Consider the following 21,881-nt stretch of genomic DNA (forward strand, 5'->3'; position numbering starts at 1 on the left):
CCTGCAGAGGTCGGTTGTTGCAGACTCCGAGGGATTCGGCAACCTGATGAGATGGAGGACGAGTTTTGCAGAAACAGGATGAGGTATTCACCGAGTTTGGCAGGCATCTCTCTGGGACAGTTTAGAAAAATATTTAAATTTTTAATAAATTTTCGAAAAATCAAAAAATGCTGGAAATTGTCTGAAAAGCGCACAAAACCCAAAATTTTTAGAAAATGTCGAAAAAAAATTCCAAAGTGGATATTTTAAAAAAATTAGGTTTTGTGCGCTTTTTGGATAATTTCCAGCGTTTTTGATTTTTTGAAATTTTTCAAAATTTCACGACCTGGTGACTTGCAGAACCTCTCTCTCCCGGACTGTTTCTGATGCACTGTGTCTCTGACGAATTCGGTCTGTGCCTGACTCTTGCTCTGCACGGGCCGGTCTCTGTATGACGGCTATGACGTGACGTCTCTGAGAAGCCCATGTGCGATAGGCAACACGTAAGGCAGACGCTCACCACCGGAGACCGAGTCCTGCAGAGGTCGGTTGTTGCAGACACCGAGGGATTTGGCAACCTGATGAGATGGAGGACGAGTCTTGCAGAGACAGGATGAAGCATTCACCGAGTTTCGCAGGCATCTCTTGCGGAAAGATTAGGAAAAATATTTAAATTTTTCAAAATTTTCGAAAAATCAAAAAACGCTGGAAATTGTCTGAAAAGCGCAAAAAACAACATTTTTTTGAAAATTTCGGAAAAAATTATCAATGTGGAATTTTTCAAATTTTTTGGTTTTATGCGCTTTTTGGACAATTTCCAGCGTTTTTTGATTTTTTTTTAAATTTTGAAATTTTTTAAAATTTCAAGAGCTGATGCCTTGCAGAACCTGTCTCTCTCGGACTGTTTCTGATGTACTGTGTCTCTGACGATTTCGGTCTGTGCCTGACTTGCTCTCCACGGTCCGGTCTGTGTATGACAGCTATGACGTGTCGTCTCTGAGAAGCCCATGTGCGACACGTAAGGCAGACGCTCACCACCGGAGACCAAGTCCTGCAGAGGTCGGTTGTTGTTGGGGCGACCTAGACGTAGATGGGAGGATAATGTCAGGCGGGATCTATGGGAGACAGGAGTTGAAGGAGACTGGAATTTGTTGGTCTGGTGGAGGGCTCTGGTTAATACGGTGATGAACCTTCGGGTTCTGTAAGCCAACTAGTTAGTTAGTTAATACTAAACATTTTCAATTATTTTGTCAGGTCAACAGCTGTTCAATTCTGCTTTCTTATATAAATTTCAAATGGAAGTTTTGGTTTTCATTTCTCAGAAAACAACAAAAGTTCAGCAATATAAGAACAGAATACTGCTTTATTTATTTTTTGTATATATGATGAATCAATGCAATACAAAGTTCGTTCAGTGCACAAGAAAGAGAAACATGTTTTTTTATCATTTTCTTGTATTCCTTGATATATATATATCTATGCATGCCACTTCAAAATAATGACTACGTACATTATATTACACTGTAGTACCTCTGTGCTTATTTCCTTTTGCAAAACCTTAATTACTCACATCAACCATTAGGAAATGTGCGTTTATACGAGCGCATGCGTAATGCATACGGATGGCGAGGATTTGACCAGAATCAGAACGAAGTGACTGGCCGATGCAGGGAAAAGACAATCGAAGTGTTGCAGCAAAGTGAGGCTGTGATCAAACATGACCTCAATATCTAATTACAGGAAATAATTTTTTCAGTTAAATCTTATTAGATCTGAGGCACAATATATATATGTTATTCAGGTTTGGGGGGGGGGGGGGAGATATGTGTTACTGTTCGCAAATAATCCAGTTGGCTGTGTCTGTCCATGCCTGACGCCGCTAAATTCTTAAACCCGGAGTTGAATCTCGGCTGGCAGTGCCTTTGCGCGTGGTTTTTAAATATTTTGTCCAGCTGCTTTTTTTATAACAAAATTTTTCAGTTGGCCAGAGAACGATGAATATTTCAGTGTATGAAAATTTGGTTTGCGCTGTCACTAATTAGATGGACCAGGTGGTGTCAATGTATTTTAATGCATTGTAGAATAGTCATAGGCGCTTTTCATAAAGTGAAAAATGTTTGCCTCAGGTCATGAGCGAGTAACTTTGAGGACTTCTCTCTCCTGTCACTGCCATGCCGCCCATACTTCCAGGTACACTGTTGCTACTGCACGTACGTTACAGATTTTTTACATGAAAATTAAGTCAAAGCAGTGACATCAGGATCATGTAAGGGTAAGGAGGCAATTTTTATGGTATTCAATGCCATGTCCCATTTGACAACACGAGGTGTAGAACCAATGTAAATAAATTTCAGTTTTCTGAAAAATTTTGAGATGATGCATCATTCAAGCCGCGTTATCTCGTCTTATTCCAATGAAGTTTAAAACTTCTCCATGTGTGAAACTGTAAAGACAGAAATTTAATTTTTCCACCCAGTCCATGATCCACGACACAAAAAATGACTTCTTCATTTACGCTCTACAGCTCCTTGACTTAGTTACATGACGTTAAAATGTTTGTGATAGAAATTACTAACGAAGAACAGAACCAAGATATAACAAAACAAATGTTTTGTAGGACGATCGAAGTACAACTATGAGTATCAGCTTTCTGCGCTCACAGTATCAAACCTAACCCGGTGATAAATTCTTGACTGTCGCCTGCCGGCTATCTGGTTACCTTCGGCCGCCCAGGTTCCGCAGGTTCATCTAATCCTCAACCACATCTTCACCTTCAAGAATAATCTTGAATGAGAATGGCTGAAAGACGTATCCTGCCCCTTCATAAAACTTGCTCATGAACTCGACCCTGCAAATTACAACCGTCGTTAATTTCTCATTCATCTTTGCACCACAATTAGTATTCATTTTTTAAAAATTTTGAGACTATAAAATCACTTCTTTTAAAACTAATGGGGGAAAAAGTGGAAATTTGCTCTTTTACCTAATAGTATGAGAAATATAAAAGACAATTCATGATTTCATTCTCACAAAAACTGAAATTTGCTTTAACCTGGCTTTGTGCACAGGAGGATTAACATAAATTTGAAATGCCATCAGATAAATGTAAAAACAATTTACGTGCATGACCGAATATACCGGCACGGTACGTTTTTGGTGATTTTTATGCAATTGCACTGAAATCTAAAGTCTAAATAACATGTCAAGGCATTAAAAAGAGCGCTTCCTGCCGTCCGATCGCCACATCGCACTGGAAGTCTGCAAAGACGCACATGCAGCGTGTGTATGGAGGACATACGATGCAGAAGGAAAGTTATCAGCGGTTCATCAAAATATTCTGGGTGTACACAAAGACTCGGAATCAGAAGCGAGCAAACGGAGCGGAGAAAAACTCCAAAAACAAGGTACGGCAATACCGATAATGACTTCAGCTAATCAGGTAGCATCTTCTTACTGCTATGCAGCACAGCAGATGATATTAACCTGAATCCTAACTTACGTCGATATATGAATAATCTAACCTGTGCCTGATGACATAATGACAGATGACGAGAGCTGGTATATTCCCCAAAAGTTTACGAACCTTTGGTGCAAAAGATATTAACAGCAACTACAGTTATTTTGAGGTGACGTTTAATGTGTGTAACAAACTAAGGGAAGGTTAGGTTAGATCACACTGTCGAAGCAAACTTTTCTCTGGGAATTATCCATCGTCCAAGACTAAATAAAATCTATCGATTGGGCCCGACAGAGTAGGTTTTACCTGAAGATGTAGATGGACTCCCATCTGTGAAACGTCGCGGTTCTATCAATTTCATTTAGTCTTCGACGATGGATAATGCCCAGAAAAAAGTTTGCTTCAACAGTGCACCATCATCAAAAACTTTCAAAATTGATTCAGATGACACTGTTTCAACCGCAGGATCATTTTCTCTTATTCTCTGTAGTTTCTTTCGAGCCCCATCATAAAATGTCACGTCACTGCAGGCACAGGAAACTGTATTCAGACTGTACATACCAATGCAGTCGAAGCGTGTGAAGGAAGGCAGACAAACCCTCCATCATGACCAAGATTGCCAATGTAAGCCCTGCCCACGCAGCAAACAAAACATACAGAAGAATACTGCCCACCACATAAGACTGAGCATCGCCGTCTGCGGATCCAGTGAGTCCGATGCTCAAGACCATGGTCCATAACACTTCTGATAACTCTGTAAAGCGAGATGAAAATGTTACAGAAAATGCAGCAAGGGGCATAGTGATCGCACGCATCAAAGCGAGTTCTCTTCTATGTATGCAGGGAAAGTTGAAGAGATTTAATCTGCGTCACAAACATTTACAGCGGGTCTGAACAAAAAGTACCGAGAGACCAAGTTCACATCTCAGATAAATAACACCATTCCAGGGTGTCACTGCACGTTTACCACTCTTAATGTTTCGGTCATTCACGCCCAGCAACTGCGTTTCTGCCTGGGGGTACAGAGTAATAAACGCACTTTAAATTTTGAAGAAGACCGGAAAGTTTGTAATCAATACGTTAAAAAAACTGATTCAAATAGCATTTGGGGATGCGACAACGGGCCAAGCAAAACTTTGTGAGTGGTTATATTGTTTTAAAGTGGAACAAACATCCACTGAACATGACGAGTACCCTGGATGCCCCCGACCAGCATAAATAATAAATGAGAAAATTCAGGTGCACGATTTAGCGCAAAATAACAGAAAGGAAAGAAGAAGTATGAATTTTTGTGACTCAGACAATTTCTTTTCAGGAATGAAAGCCCCTGGGATTTGCTTTGCCTCTTAGGCAAGCCCATAGTGGTCGCCTACTTTCTGGGGGGCAGCCTCGGTGGGGTATAGCAGAAAGTCAAGACTGACAATCATAGACCCATAAGGTGTTTTAAGGCATGGGGGTCCCAAAGGACACTGTCCCAGGAGATAGCGCAGCCCTGCGGGTGGCCATCACCTCGGAGCATTCCAAGAACCGTAGAGCCCGGTGGGCAAAGACCCAGGAGAAGGCATTCATACATTACTGATAACAGCAGATATCACGTCGTAATTCTCAGATTAAATATCTGCCAGATTCCCCCCCCAAAAAAAAATTAAAACATTAACAGCACGAGGAATAAAGAAAACAAGCAGAAGTAACGTTAAATTGCTATTAAAATTCGGTTTTCAGGACATCCCCCCCGTCCTAAGTTGTAAGACGGAAAGAAATCTGACACTCCCGTCTAACTGCGCTACATAATCAGAACGGCTTCTTAGGTTAACTCTGCCAAACTTACGTGCATGTGCTAGTGAAAGGGCCCACAGCCGCAAGTACGATGCCGTGTGAGATATCGTGCTCAGAATATATTCAATGGTGTGAATTCCTTGAAGGATGAAAATCTCTCCCACTGCATTGTCCCCCTCGTTGTGTTCAGCGTGAGCAGGTGAGGGACTCGGGGTGTCAACCATTTCAGGAGTTAGTTCCAGGCCCTGATTAACATCGCCATTCTCCGACGTCTGCAAGAACACACTGCCATATAATTTCCGTCGCAAGACATTAACATTACACGTGAGCACATTAATGCGTTGTTCATTATTTACTGTTAAAAGCCCAGTAGCAAAATTTTGAGACATTACATTTCAAAATGAATTCCACATAGTAAAACACATTTTATAGACCACCTATTATTTTTCTTGTATAATCTGAAAAACAAATAACTCGGAGTACTTGCTAGAACTCTTAGCATATGGCTAAACTGAATTAATCTTTCTCTCTACATGAATGTCATTATATGTTCGTCTTTCTACCGTGAAATAGAACGCTTATTTCTGCAAGCAACAGTAATCATCGAAAAATGGAAGCACATCTCAGTGAAACACCGTGAAAGCCTCGTATCAGGGACTACAGAAGTACGTTACGTTCTTGACATGAAGAATGAGCACCGCTTGAAGACAGATTTAAATTGGGCACTCATAATTTGCCAGTGTCGGGGTAAAGTCCTAAAAGTTCAGGACATTTAAAACAAATTTTTTTTTAAATGTTCCAAAGTCGTGTCTGCTGACTTTTCCAAAAATTTATAGAAAACGTGATTCTACAACTTACTCATGAATTTAAGGCTGAAGTGATAATTTTCATTACATTATGGGTAATTTGAAATGTAGGCTGTAAGCCAGAAATTATTCATCAGTTTTACTCTTTGACTTACGTCCCCTTACCCTGGCACCAGCAAACTCACCCGTACCATAAACATCAAAATCTTTTTATTTTCTTTGACATAAGATTACTTCAAAGATGCAGTTTACAAATTAAGAGACTTACGTGTTCAGATTTTTTGCTACGTCCACAACAGAGGAGGTATAGAGGCTTGGCGAGAAGAAGTACCGGAATGCACAACACAGCAACAACAACAAACGCAGTTTGTATTACGTCTTGACCATCAAACATAAACTCTTGACAGCCTATTCCTGTAGGAGGAGAGCTCTTGAAGAGCATCATGTTGATGAAAAGGATGAGAACTGAAGGAGCACACGACGGCCCATATCTGATGACGTCCACTGCAAGCACAATACAACAGCTGATGATGTACGTCTTCTGGGATGTTGCGCCGTTCAGTCTCGTGGATATTGGCCTGTTTTTCAAAGGATCTCACTGCCTCCATCGTTACCCTTCACATATCAGCCAGTATCTACCAGACTACACGGTACACTGCCCACGAAACAGTCATCTTCATACTCATCACCATGACAACCTCAAATGTCATCTAATATGACAATTACTTCTGCTTAATTATTGAAGATGGCTGTCTTCTGAGTTGTTGCGCCGTGCAGTCTGGTAGAAAGCTTATCGATATTTCAGAGGTCCATCATCACGGCTATGGTGATGGAGGCAGCAAGTATCTCTGAAACGTCAGTCTACACGACGCAACAACCCAGATGGCAATCATCTTAAGACTCATTGTGAAAACCTTAAATCCTCTTAATTATTACTTAGCGTTTCACTGTAATTATATTCTTATTTTCAATTTAAATTAAATGCGTAATAAATGTACTTGATTTATATCAACGTCCATCACATCAAAACTTCATTAGCATAAGAACGGGAGGAAACTTACGGAGCACACACAAAGGCCAGCTGTCGCATGTGTGGTCATGAAGAAAGGAAATTCACTCCAGTGCAGGCATGAAATCATGAGAAGAAATGCGGTCCATTGCAGTTAGAAAAAAACTAGCATCATGCAATGTTAACAACAGGGACTCAGAACGTAAACAATTATTCGGAGACATTCAAACAATCAACTAAACAAACAAGCAGCACACATTTTCTGCACAACAATGCATCAGCACGGACCGCGAAGAATTCAGTGAGCGAACTATGAACCGTGTTGAGCGAATGAATACCGAGTACTGGGCAACGGAAGTATACAAATATGCAAAGTTCTTTAAGACGACTGCACCACGCAGTCAGGTATAAATTTACCACTGCCTCCATTATCAGCCATCCTGATGATGGAGACAGTAAGCTCCTCTGAAATGTCAGTCAGTATCTGCCTAACTACAGAGTGACACACCCCAGACGACGGCCATCTTCGGACAAATCGCCGTGAGAACCCGAAATCTCACCTACGTCTAGGCTGTTACAAAAATCACAGCAAAATTCAGGTGGTCAAAGAATTAATTTACATCAACGGAAAACATATTTGAATTGTGTACGACATTTTTTTTCGAGCGTTCCTGTAAAACCACAGAAAGAACAGTATTTTTACGGAAAAGTTTCGAAACATGGATAGATCTCCGTTCAGTAAACACGCTATAACGCACTGTTATCCGTACAGCAGCCTCCAAATCACAAGCTTTGTCGCCGCAGTATATACGCTGCACAAGCGGAAACAAGGACATAAAACGACGTGAGCTTTCAGTTTCACATAACATAACATTAGTTGTAGTTTGAGTCCACCGACTGAAACACTACAGACGTTAGGAGGACAAAATCACTTACGGACATCCTGAGTGCACGTCACCGTTTCGTTATTGCAGTCCACGGTTTCCTGTGGGTAGTAGATGACCCATTTTATGAACATCATGGCCACCATGTACGCAAACAGCAGCAGCAGGAACAATATTTGTGGTACGAATTCCAGAATAATATTGATTGATTTTTTGAAATGTCTGAAACATTGCAGGAATAAGTGGACAGATGAGTTTTCATATATCATGCGGCAGGTTCATCACACACACAAATTACGCACAAATGCCTTTGTTCATCCCAACAGCGGACATTCCAGTGACTGCACTGCGTGCGCGTCGTTACTTATTCATTAAGCGCAGTTTTTAACGATGATTTCCGAAGCCTCACAGAGTACGTACTAGCAGATGGGAAGTTGAAAGCGCAGATACCGTCTGACGACATTTCACTGGACTGTCTGTCCTAAGTCCTCACGTCTTATATTTCATGCAAATACTGTAACTTGCGATTAACGACATAGAACGGAACACTGAAACATCGACAACTTCAATCCACGTCAAACAAATTAGCAACATCGCAGACAATCTGCCAAGCGCACTGTCGAACCAACGACATTCCTTCGCTCCGTGTATTATTATGCCTCGGAGCACGTGGATATATTTATTTGTACGTGAAACTGCTACTTACTCATGTCATATACTTACATATGATTAACCACACTAAGGCACACCCCAAAGATCATGTGAGCCACGCCAAATATTATCGACAGCTTCATCTTGTACGAATTTAAGAAGATAATCTTGTTAGTAGCCGCCTGAAACATGACATGAACATCCCTTTCAGAACTAAAATTCATCCACCTCTGTTACGCTATTCTTGGGAAAACTGAACGTTCGTCAGCTCACGGACGGGTCTGAGCGCTGTTTTCTGAGGAACGCTTTCATTTTCTATTCAATCTCTTTGATGGAGTAGCATCTTCACAGTTACGAACTGGCGATGCTGTTCTTCGGTTGTGATGTCGTGTAACCCTAAAGATGGAGACAGTATGTTTCACACAGACGCTGGTATCTACCAATCAGGCTACATGCATCACAACCCAGAAGAACAGTCATCTTCAGGGTTATGAGAACTTCAAATCTCACATTCAGAATCTGGGTTACATTTGTCTGCCTCTTCCCAATGTGTTGTAAACATGCGTCAGGAAACGCGATTGTCCGATAAGCGGCTTTTACGTATCTACTTTGATAATAATAAAATGTTATTAATCTTTATCACTCTTGCACGTCTTACAAGCAGTTCCTGCTTTGTCTTACACTAACCTAACCCAACCCAACCTAACCTAAAATAACCTAACCTAACCTAACCCAACCTAACCTAAAATAACCTAACCTAACCTAACCTAACCACAGAGTAAAGGACCAATCAGCAGCCCTGACATAATGGGGTTTAAATTACCTATTCCCCATGTGATAAAGGTAAATAGGTTTGACGCTGATAACTGAAAAAACCATCAGAACATGTGAAACTTTTTATGGGCGCAGAACGAAATAAACCTACAAATTCTATAAGAATTAATTTTTACGTATCAACAATTATTGACATGGTGATGGTGGAAAACAATCTGATGATTTCTGTTTCACGTCTGTCAGCACACGCACATCCACGCAATTATTTGTTTAAAATATGATTACTTTATTACTATTACTGTTACTTTATTTAGCGTACAGTAGCTAGAACAATTCCATCCGTAACAAAACGCTATTTTCTACACAGTGAAACAAATGCAGTCTTAAGACTCTTCTATTTCCAATTCTAGATTTGCATTGTCGTCTTTCTAAATAACCTTGGTTTACGTCACAGATTCATCTGTAGTAAAGAAAAATGTAAGATGAAATGAATGTCACAAGAATCAGTGTTGATATCCTTATCCATTACCTGCCAAACAGGATCCAGTCCCACAGGATACGGCGATGCGTCAAATTTGGCGAAATTTGTATACGGACTCAGAGTCAGTTCTGCATTTCCTTGAATATCTGAAATGTTATATCCATCTATCGTCCAACTGGAGCCAAATATATTTAATGATCTAGAGAATATATCATTGTAAATAAATCCAGTGTAGACTGAGAAGATGCCCATCAACAGGATGATGTAGCGGCCAGCAAAAAAGATGTTCCAGATCTGGCAGAACAAAATAAAATTATCACAAACATGTTCCATGATTATGAGGAAATGCAGGAAGACGGCTTTCATCTCGGTTTTGGCGTCGTATGGACTAGCGGAAGTTCACAAATATTTCCGGGGTCCTTGCTGCCCCCATCATCAATGACGGAAAAAGCGTGGACCTCTGAAACATCGGTGAATTTCTATGTTACGAGCATCATCCATACCCGTGTAAAATCACCATCTGAATGGATGGTCTCTCAAGTAGAGGCAAGAACGCAGGCCGAGGGTGTTTGAGCACAGGGCTGGACAAAACTGAAAAAGGAAGGGCTTCGGAATTTGTACGCTTCATCAAATATTATTAGAGTGATAAGATCAGGGAAGGCGAGGCGGGCAGAGTATGTAGCGTGCATTGGGGAGGTGAGAAATTCACACTGAATTTTGCTTGAGAAGCCTGGAGGGAAGAGATCACATGGGTGGATAATATTAAAATTGATCTTAATGAAATAACGTTTGAAGGAAGGAACTGGATTCATCTGGCTCAGGAGAGAAGCTGGTGGCAAGCTTTTGTGAACATGACAATGAACCTTCAGGCCCCACAAAAGGCAGAAAATCATTTGACTAGCTGAGCGTACTCTCAGCTCCTCGAGGACTCGGCTGCACGTAACAGTCAGCTGACATAAATCTTCACCACATCTAGCACAGTAGAACTTAATCGAATTGAACGCCACCCGGCCCTCTCAACATATTTTAACACCGTGTATAAAAGGTGTTTAAATTACTCGATCTGATTCATCACGACAGTAAAACTGAATGGCGCGGCAAAGGGTCGGCTTACAGACTATAAATACGATAATTTATAAATGGGGCACTGGGCTGTTTTAAGGTCAAATCTCAGTTACCTCACTATCTGACTTCTGCTTCATTAATTTCTTTTCTTCTATCACCATGTACAGTCCAAACGCTGTCAAGATGAGACCATGACCTGCATCACCAAACATAATGGCAAACAGGAACGGAAAAGTGATGATAGTGTACAGCGCTGAAACACGAAACACATAAACGAAGTCCAAAAGAAGACAAAGGCAATAATAATGGAACAATCTTTCAGTGGTTGATGGTGATCAGCGACATCTTTTACTCACGACGTACGATGTCACTATGTTCCTTTATGCCCCATTTCTATTGGACATAAATAAACAGCAGTGTTCATTAACTACTCATCACAAATTGATCTGAAGTTCAACAGAGACATAGTTTATTTGGACCACGCCAGATCTTTCTCCGATGCTATCGGATGTCAGAGACGAGGAATTTTAAAATGGCAGCGGTTGATACTCGAGAGAATTTCCAAAGTTTATCTGATTATGCCCCTGTCCAAGTCCATATGTTTTGTACATAATAAAGGCTGACAATAGAGTTTTAAATGTTAATAATTACAGGTTGGTGTTCCTGTTATAATATTAAAAAAAAAAGTTTATTTTTTCTGAACAAGTTTTTATTTTGTTTTACTTCAGCTTTTGAGGCCGAGCCACGATGAGGAAGTTTTGGTAAACACTGCAGGGGTTTCGGAAGCCTCGTATAGATTGGGCATTAATGCTGCGTTCAGTTTCTGCGCAGCGTTGACTTCGACAGAATTTAAATTATGTGCTTTGACTTCGATATGGAGTAGATTTGTAAGTGTGTGAAAATAAAATGCTGAAATCTTACGATAGCCTCATTTACTGACCTGGGTTAACCTCCCTATAGCTAGAGACGCCATATGAGTCGATAAGATTCTGAAAACCCCGCGTAAATTTATTGGTGCGATTGAATGTGGGCGATCCTTCTGAAGTCTCGATAACATTCAGGAATGAAGGAATTGAACTGCCACTAGCTCTCTGAAAACATAAAAGTAAAACTGATAATGAACTGAGGTAAAGCATGACGGGTGCCAAGTCAAACCTTAAGTACAAATTTTCTTATGCCCGAGTTTTAATGCTCTGGGTTAAAAAAACTGAGGTTTCGCTTGAATTCCAAAAATACGTGCAAAAAGTTAAGAAAATAAAATTATCTACTTCTATTGCTGTATGTCAGTTTCTCGTACCATATTCAGACACAAATCTGACATTTCTATCAGCAGGCAGTACATACCCCCCCTTCTGCAAGGGCCTTCCTCACGCCAGCCAGATCTCTAACTGGGACCCAGCACTCGGCAATGAGGCACTTTTTGGTGACATCCAAGTTGAACATGTTCAGCGTGTGGTAGATGGCCTTCATTTTACGCACCATGACCATGCAATTCTGAAGCTCCTTGGCGACGCTAACCAGCACGCGATGACGATGATCTTGTGTTTGATTTAGAACCTATACATAAACCACACAAAGCTAACTTCAGTTACACTACCCTGAAAACCAGACGAACATCGTTCCAAATCACGGCTCTCGTTCATTTAACGAGACACATTACATACAGCCACGATAACCAAAGCATTCTTTGTAAGCTGCCAACAAATTCTACCTAAACTCCGTAACATAAAATTTAATCGTTGTCACGCAGACGACAGCAGAAAGCAATTTTTGCAAATTTTAGTTGCAAAAGAACCTACAAATCTGACACCCAACGAGATCTTGGTGCTTTCTGTTCCAGTGAAGTTTCTCATTAAAACCACTCAGCAAATTAAGGATATTGCAATTGTAAGAAAATATCACCTCGCATCCAAATTACAATCGACAGCAACACTACAACAGAATTTTTGCTTCACGTCAACCTTGTTTCTGTTTCAAATTCTTCTAGTGAAACCACGAAAGTCACGGACAAAACGTTTTACTAAACACAATTTCAAAAGGTTAACCCGATGCTCTCTGGTCAAATTTTTGTTTTGTTAATGTCAAATAATGGGAAAACAAACCAATTTTCATTTCCTCACACTTTGATTCCAGAAGACGCATATTTTTCTGGCACTAACTGACGATACTTTACGTACGTACCGACTGGGTTTCATACCTTAACTCCACATGGAAGTGCCTTAACAGGATCCAGACGAGCGCAATGTTAAGTTTTATATATATAGGTACGAAAACAATAATACGTTCCATGTCTCGCATTTTAAACGCACTATTCACACAAGCAACAGCTGTGGTATTTTATACTTTATATTTTAGGTCGAGATTATATCTCCTACAGTTTAATTTTACTACGCAGTATTCCTCACGGAACAAAACATCAAATAGAATGAACTGCTAGATATTCACCATATTCAGATCCTCGAGTCTTGTCCGAACACCTTTTACCATCTCCTCCCTCTCAGTAGTGGCACTGGGACAGGGGTAGAGCGACGCATGAAAACCAGTACACACCTTCTTTACGCGAGATTTCAGCTGTTCGCCTTGGAAGAATGCTGCAAATACAGTCTTGTAGATCTGATTACCCTACAAAAAGATACTTTACTATTACCTGGTAATTTCCATAACGTGCAAGAAGTATTTAATATTATTTATTTTTAATATTGGTCCTACACAAATGAGCGCAGTAATAAACTAAAAGTGGGACTAGTAGGGAATCTCGAGAGCTAATGAAACCAGGCTCTCTCTTGCTTCTCATCTTCCGTTCATAACATATTGACAAAAAAAAGTCTGCAAAATAAAATTTGCAAGTCCCTTAAACAGACATTTTATCGAGACCAAGAAGAAATCGAGACACCCATACCGTAGAAGGATCTTCCAATGGTTGGTCTAGTTCGGCCTGCCTGAGGAACACGTTACCACGAGAGATCCTCCACAGCATCCGTTCGAAAGCCGGCACCCTCTCCCTCGGCACGACGCCGGCCACGAACCTGAGATCAGTTACGAACATAACGATTATACGGAAATGTGCCGAGAAGTAACGCGTCCTAACCGGAGTAAACAGTTTGCTGGAACATGATTGAAAAGGCGACACTGACATTTCAAGAAGTTCTCTTTACGCTACATTCCATGAATTACTTCAGCAAATTAATTAATATTAAAAGCAACCCTCCATTTTCTTTCATTACTCTTATGTATTCATGTATTTATCAACTTAATTTACATAAGTGATACACATGTATCGATGGAAACGAAATAAATAAGAAATTTTTGGAGAGCCGAATAACTTTCTTCTGACAATTATACGGCAACTTAGGGCCACAGATACACGGAAACATGATCTCGGCTGAAAGACATGACGGAAAAAGAAACAGATGGCAACAAATCAAATCTCTGGAGCAAACCAAGTGGGCAAACATGCTCTGGGAAAAGGCCTGGGTCGTAATCCTGGCGATGACGCATTTCTAAGTCTGAGAGAATAATCAAGTCTGAACTGGTAACAAAATTTTGAAAAAGTGAAATCTCTTAACACACCGGTAGTCAGTCCGACGAGACTAGAGCCTCACAAACAAGTGAAAAATAGAACAATTCTTCTGAAAGTGCAGCATTAAATGTCTGGTAATTGTCGTAAACATTCGCCATCATCCACCGCTAAGTGAACGCTGACTGAAACAAACAACAAATATGAAGACAGAGCTGGTAATACGCATAAAACTTTAAGCACAAGTTATGACAGGGGAATATTTCATCTTTGATGGACCAATACTCTTAATATGGCTCCTCAGTTTAGACCATAAAAAATAAACTACATATAAGAACTTCTTAAAGAATTCCTCTTGAGAAACTGACAGTTACTCAGGTGGTCAATGCAACCGAAAGGGGCCGCGTATCCTGAGTCATCATCGTCCAATAAGGCAACATTAATGGTCAGGAAAGAAGAGAGCGTGATCTTGCACTGACCCGAGGCGTCCGCGGATGTTAGTGGCCTGTGCGCTCGAGTCCTCGGTGATAAGCGCACGAGTGAGGGAGTCTGTGCCGTTGATGCCTTCCTGCTCAGTGAAAAACACTTCTGTCTTCTCGAGTACATATTTCAGTTCTGTCAACTCCAGAAAATTTGACTTGAGGTTCACAGCATTTTGACTCAACTCCAGGATCTCATTTTCTGTCTTCTCTAAGCTGGTCTGTAAAATAAAGAAATACAAATCACAGGATCTGCATCGCACGCATTAGCTACGCAGCTTCTGCAGATTTTCAAATCTAGAAACAGAAGATCTTTGGGAAAACAGCTGATTAGTAAGCACTTTGATTCAGGGTGTAGTATCGAAGCCTTCCACCTGTATGGTGTCCCGCGGGTGGCGACGTTCCCTCCCCACTTCTCCTAGAATTAAAAGAGGACACGAGAATGAAGGAGTTCTCTGATGCAGAGTCTCCATTTGGAAGTTGAGGGAGGGCGTAACGTACAAAATAACAAGATATAGAGAATATTGGACCCAACATCTGGAATGAATGCAAGATCGTATTCCCAAGCACGCATTAAATTATCATCCCCAGGGGTGTCGGGATGCGGGATGACCCAGGAAAAGATGCTGTGAAAGTGTGAGGTCTATACGTGACAGGGAGAATAAACTAGAAGGCTAATTGCTGCAGAATCGTGGGACCAATGATGGAATTCACTGTAAAGTTAGTGCAAGAATGACCTTTATACAGCAAGGGAAGAAATGAATGTCTTTTTGTCATACCTCGAGATCTGTGATCTCCCTTGGGTTCGGAGCATTGGGCAGATCTTCAATTTCAGGAATGTGTAAATTTTCCTTGTTGATTTCTGCTTCGACGTAACGAAGTTTCCGTTCGAGCTCGTCGCAACGTCGGACTTCGTTCACAAATTTGCGCTGAAACGCATTTACATCTGCATTCAACTGAAACAAGATCAATTTGGTGGGCTAAGTTCTCTTAAAACGTCACAAAACAAATTCATAACACTGAATTGAATTAAATTGAATAAATTGAAGTGACTACTACACAAATAGCACTTCAGCTGTGACGCAGTCGTCTCCCAAGCTCAAGGAGCCTGCAGGCAGGGTGGCACCAGTTTCAGGGGCAGCGAATATTTTTCAGGGCAATGAACACATTTTGAATTAATTACGTCACAATATTCTTCTTTTGTACAAGAATTTTAGTTGCTTGTTTTGAATCTTTGGCGGTAATTTCCATTTAAGAGTTGCATAAAATCATAACCACGTGTTTTTTAATGCTCTGGTAGATTTTGAAAATTGGGCAATTATTAAAATGTGTCTCACATCTTCCTTCTTGTTTCCTGCCCCATATTTTTGCATCATACATTAAGTGTGCGATGTTAAAGATTCCACAATTTGATGTTTGTCTCCTTAAACCTACGTAAGAAATTGCCATTAACAGCAAAAGCAGATGAATCAATGGAAATTTAACAATTAATTGGGGCATCTCCTCAAATAACGTTTCACTGCATTCTTCTGTCGAAACTTCCTCCCAACTCTTTCCCTCAATATTCTGGAGTGCAACATTATTTCCGGATAAACTCAAAATTTCCTGTCTGCTTACAGTATCGTTACGTAATTGCCCTTCACGTCTGCTTGCCCTGGAATGCTTTAAAGCAAAAGACGAGAGGCTAAAACCAATAACTTTCACCCACACACAGCGTTATTCGAGGGGACGCCTAATTTATTAAGACATCTTTATTACGTATTTGAACAAAATACTCCTCAGGTAACGCCGAGTTCGGGGCCACTCTGAAACAATGGCACGAATAATTCGTATAATCGCCCATCGATGGCAGCACTGCAGATGACGACATCACTCTAGTTCATGTAACCACTGAAAGATGGCTCCATGGGTACTAGAGCCTTAGCCGATGGTCGTCACGACTTTGGAACACGCATTAATGTTAACTTTTAAACTGGAATGGAACAGAACAAGGCAATACGAACATCGTTTGAAAGAGTTTTTTGGATAGCTAATATCCCTCACCTGCAGTATCAAGATTACAATTATCTTTCCAAAAACGTTTGTTACAAAGTTGAGGCAAATCTCTAATCAATCTTAAATGGCGATCACGGGAAGTGAAGTTAGTTTAAAAGTGTTCTTCATGCGAGAATATCGTTATTAAATATCCTTGGGCAAATGTTCGTGACAATTCCAACGGAGTTTCCAACTTTACGAGAGAGATAACGCCAGCCTCGACCACACAGACATCGTCCAAGGCCAAGATGGGAGCGACGCCGACTGTGGAAGTGATGTGTCACTTACAACGGCCGTAAAACTGTCCAGAGAAATCGAGAACTCGCACCTTGAGCGACATATTGCCTTGCACACGGCTGCCAACCCAACATTGTAGGAAATAAGACGTCTCTAATTCCGCTACAGTCTCGATTTGTCTGTCGGGTTTCTAGGTATCCTCATAAAAATACTTGTCTTCCGATTGTCGAGACTTTAAGTTAATCCTTTAAAACCCAGCAGTGACAATGTGTATTCTGGGTTTAGTATGATTTTCAGAATTAACACATTATTTGTTTGGACAGCATTAACCAGCTGATCTCTGTAACAGAGACGCGTTGTTGATCTCTTTACGTAATTAATTGAAATTTTACATAACCTTCGCTTTCATAGGGTTGGCATTAATCATCGCAAAGCGAAGATTGCGAGCAAACACCATTTGAAAACCAAGAATATTATTTAAGAAGCGGTGAGCACTCGCCCCTCTCAGCCCCCCCCCCCCCCCCCCCATGGCTGTACCTGTATTAAAATCAGCAAAATTAAGTATTTCTATTCAATGGCGTATTTAAGCCCACGTATGAGTTGTGTTGGGCAAGGCCGTGGTCTAGGCAACACGGAGTTTTCCTCCGTGGCATCCCAACAATTACTCCATTCACACACAGAAGAAGGCAATGGCAAACCACTTCTGGATCATCTGCCAAGAACGTAAATGAACAGGTCCCAGTCCGAGAAAAGGATGGAAGGATCCTGTTCATATGGACCTGTCGGCAGACAGAACACTAAATAAATAAAATAAAATGAGCTACATACGCCACTGATTAGGGCCTCGTATTATGACGGACGTTACAATCAATCTGATGTCCTTTCATTCCCAACAGAATTTTGTACTGAATGCACCAATGAAATTTTACATTATTAAAATTTTCAAAATTTAAATTTTACGTCGTCATTCGATCTGCCATCACTCCGGTCATTTTTCCCATCATCAGCACAAACTCCGTAATTCGTCGCAGGTTTCCGCACTTCACATATTTCCTTATCGCCCTGAGTCATGCTGTCATGGCCGACGTTACGTAATTTCAAAGCCTGTCTATTCAATGAATTTAAAATGGTTGAACCAAATTACTTTAAATACTGAAATGCCACTCGCTGAAGGTACAGCATCTCTTGAGCGTGGGCACACAAGATTAATACAGTGATAAAAATTTAAAGGAATATATTCCTCAAAACCTCGGACTGATATTGTCGTGACCTCAAACTGACATAAATATCTTCATTCAGTTTCATACAGATTGGCAGAAATATGATTTTGAAAAAACGACCTTCGAAATACCTTCAAAATTTTAAAGCGCTCTATTCGGAAAAGCCCGGGACTTACATTTCTGTGCCTGAGACCTCAACGATACGTGAGTATGTTCACTAAGGTATACATAAGTTTCAGAAGAATTAAGTGTGAGAAAAATTCGTCTTAAATAAATTTGGAATTTTTAAAAGACTTCATTCAGCAAAATCTAGGGTTGATATTGTCGTGAACTTTAACGAAATTGACAGACACGTGACCTCACCATTTCTTCCCATAATAAAAAACAGCTAAAACGATGCAAACCTGACCCAACTTAATTCAACAGCCTCATCTTTTCAAATGAAGTTAATCTACGAGGGCTAGCGCGGACGAGCGGTTTTTCCGCCGCAGCGGCAACCGCAAATCCTTGTTGCCTGTGCAAACGGACGGCGAAATAAACGCAGTTGGCGTGTGCTCTAGGCCGATCGATCAGTCGAGGTACGGATTTTGTTGAGACTGTCGGCGCGTGAGCTCTTTGCTAAGGGCAAGGCGTAGAGATAAATTTTGCTTCCCTCCACAAGATTGTTGAAAGCCCAATTTCACGAGTTTATACGAGGACCTGCGTACGTATCCAAAGAAATTAGTCACAGACACTTTAATTTTTCTGTCAAGTTGCCTCGAGCTTTGCAGTGGAGCTCCACAGTTACTCCGATGTGGCCGGCCTTTTCTGGTCTTCGTGCGGCTGTTTCGCCGCTCGTGCGCGCGCACCTCCAGCGGCTGTGCGGCAGGAAAACCGCAGCGGTAAAACTCCCGCTCGTGCGCTCGCTTCCTACTGAAAGGGCCCTTGTCCACGTCCGCCGTTCCGATAGATTTACATTGTTTCATATGAGAGTTTGTCCACGAGCCATCACGGCAAATCTGCCGGTCCGGCTGCCGGACGGTGCACCGTGTTCTCTCAGTGGGACATGCATTAACATGTCTACGTGTCCACGAGCCGGCGATCAGTTGGCCTTGAGAGAGCGTGCAACTTTCATAGTCTGTAGTATTCTTTTCTTTTCTTTGCATTTCCGCATTTTGCATAAATTTGTCAAATGTTTCTTCTGACATTCGAAAAAAATTGACATGTTTTGCGTCGTCCTGTCGTAGTTTTATCAAACAGCGTACTAAACGCACCAAATTTAAATCGGTCTTGCAACAGAGGATGGACCCAATACTTTTTTTGTAAAAATAATACAGTGCAGTGGTTCCCAACGCGGTGCCCGCGGGCCAAGGCTCTTTTTGGGTGCCCGCGTTGATACTGAATATTGAGGGCCGTTCAACCACGAACATTATAAAATCAAAGCGTAGATCTCGACTTACTGACGATTGCTTGCGAGCTGTACCGTCATCCTACACTCCCAAATTTTTAAAAAACTGGCCGATGAAATGCAGTGACTAACTTCCCACTTGAGTAATAATAATTGTATTTTTGATCGCGTGGTTTCTCGTATCAATAAACGTCGTATTATTTGGTGTCCATATCTTATTTGTCCAGAGAAAAGAAAATTTGGCTTTGTTAATTGGTTTGTGCCCGCCACGATCTCGTAAACTCTCAAATGTTCCCGTAGGCACAAAAAGGTTGAGGGACCACTGCTCACTGTCAATCAGTGTTTAACAACATCCTCCTCGTATTGAAGCAATGGTCGACTGCTTTACCCTGACGACAGTGGATGTCATAATACTCGCAGACATGATACATCATGTTAGTAGCATCCCACCGTATAATTAAACCTTTATTGATTTATTAGTTATTTATTAATTTTAATAGACCGTAGCTTTTCGACGTTAAAGTCGGTGAACTGATCTGACAGGACACGACGAATTACGTAAGGAACCTTGGTTACGCGGGAAATCCCCCAGATGGCAGCACAAACACGTACGGAAATCTTCCGCGTTGACGTCATCGCTGAGCCTGATTAGGTGTCAGTTGCCCCAAGAAATCTGCCCGATTTGTTACGAATCGAGTCAAACCACGAAATGTAACGTTTTGCAATCAGCATCAACGCGGGTAAAAACAGCTTTGTTGAGTCGCCCCCGCGATCTTCGTGAGCACAATGAACCTGTCGTCCAACGATCGAATTTTTTAAAAAAAATTCAAAGTATAATAACGGACAAGACGAAATTTCGAGCGCAAAGTATGCTTCTAAGGTGCTATGGTGGGGTCCGGCGGGAGTCTGAAGTCTTGTCACTGATTTTGTGGTTACCGAATTTGACATGAATCTGCTTCCAGTGACCGTGAAAGATTTTGCACATTTCATTTACATCATAATAAATTCTATAAATTGTCTACTTTAAATGCTATTTCCAGAGATAATTCTCCAATAAGTGTCATTACTGTCCCATCAAATTTACGGGGCACATGCTAGTCCAGTAAAAAAAACTTTTGAACTTTGAAAGCTGAAGGTTCAGAAAACTTAGGGCCCCAACACATCTACATATGGCTTGCTACTATCGATTCACCAAGCCACAATCATTATTACTTTTATCTCGTAACAGAGCGTCTTCATCCGCGAATTTTATCGATCGATCCATCGATCAATCGATTCTTCACTTATCTAACAACGGTTTCTCAACGGCATAGATTACGTACTGTCGAATGATAGTACGATTTCTTAAATGGATGGGTTGTGGCCTATTTTAAGACGGTATAATATAGTTTATGCGCGTTAAATTAGAAAAACCACCTCGAAATATTATTTTTTATACATTTTGTCACTTAGACAGACAAAATTATAAATATTCACGGTTAAATTTGGACTGCCAGCGCCCCTGAAGGTCGGGATCAGTACCAACATTATACACGCGCCTAAAAGATTGTGAGAGTCTCCTCCGGTCTTCCGTCAATCAGCAACTCTTAACACAAGAACAGAGAAGTCGGAGATCGAACGCGCGTTGAGAGTGAGGAATGAGACGGCCATTTCGCTAGAGAAGTGACCTAGGGGAATTGCTCGGCGGTTGGCAGAATGTGCAAGTACTCACGTCCCTGAACTGCACGCTTCCGGCCTCCCCCAGCTCCGCCACTGAGGAGTACGCGGCTTCCGGCTGAATGAACAGCTGGCACAGAAACATCTTCTCGCTCCGGAAAAACGACCCCATGCTGGCGCTCGTGGTTGTACTCAGGCCTCCTGCAAGAGAGAGAGAGAGGCTCTGATCGTGTAGTCATGAGGTCGAGCTCAGACTGTGACCACGCATCAAGGATGACGCAATGTGCGCGATGTAGACTGTCACAGTTGGCCTCGGGTATTCAACCGACCAATCAGAGAAAAGTTATTCTGGCTTAAATTCAAATTATTCAACCAATCACATGCAGATGAACACCTAAAGACACGGCTGAGGCCATCTTTAATTGAAGCCCGCAAACCTAGCTTAAGAGTATCTGTCTCGTTTTACCCA

At 41.3% G+C, this 21,881-nt stretch overlaps 1 protein-coding gene across 1 annotated transcript; it reads right to left on the reverse strand.

Annotated features, from left to right (window-relative positions):
- Positions 1 to 1,324: 1,324 nt before the first annotated feature.
- On the reverse strand, positions 1,325 to 21,603 carry Vha100-2 (V-type ATPase subunit a family protein Vha100-2). The gene is made up of 15 exons (XM_022085293.2): positions 21,468 to 21,603; positions 15,658 to 15,834; positions 14,879 to 15,099; positions 13,782 to 13,908; positions 13,328 to 13,504; positions 12,227 to 12,439; positions 11,823 to 11,973; positions 10,996 to 11,135; positions 9,866 to 10,111; positions 8,635 to 8,744; positions 7,964 to 8,133; positions 6,287 to 6,522; positions 5,265 to 5,484; positions 3,998 to 4,190; positions 1,325 to 2,827 (listed from the first exon to the last, which is right to left on the reverse strand). The coding sequence occupies exons 1-15, from the start codon at positions 21,582 to 21,584 to the stop codon at positions 2,728 to 2,730; spliced, it is 2,598 nt and encodes an 865-aa protein (XP_021940985.1). The 5' UTR covers positions 21,585 to 21,603; the 3' UTR covers positions 1,325 to 2,727.
- Positions 21,604 to 21,881: the final 278 nt, after the last annotated feature.

The sequence above is a fragment of the Zootermopsis nevadensis genome, unplaced genomic scaffold (genome assembly GCF_977971745.1).
Source record: "Zootermopsis nevadensis isolate Lab colony 2312 unplaced genomic scaffold, Znev_1.0 Znev_ptg000001l, whole genome shotgun sequence".
Taxonomy (NCBI): domain Eukaryota; kingdom Metazoa; phylum Arthropoda; class Insecta; order Blattodea; family Termopsidae; genus Zootermopsis; species Zootermopsis nevadensis.

Coding starts and splice junctions, on each gene's coding strand:
- Vha100-2 (XM_022085293.2), bottom strand. CDS start 21,584: ATGGGGTCGTTTTTCCGGAGCGAGAAGATGTTTCTGTGCCAGCTGTTC. Junction 8,745..9,865: donor GACTGGATCCTGTTTGGCAG/GTAATGGATAAG, acceptor GTCATGTTTCAG/GCGGCTACTAACAAGATTAT. Junction 2,828..3,997: donor CACACGCTTCGACTGCATTG/GTATGTACAGTC, acceptor TGTAATTTGCAG/GGTCGAGTTCATGAGCAAGT.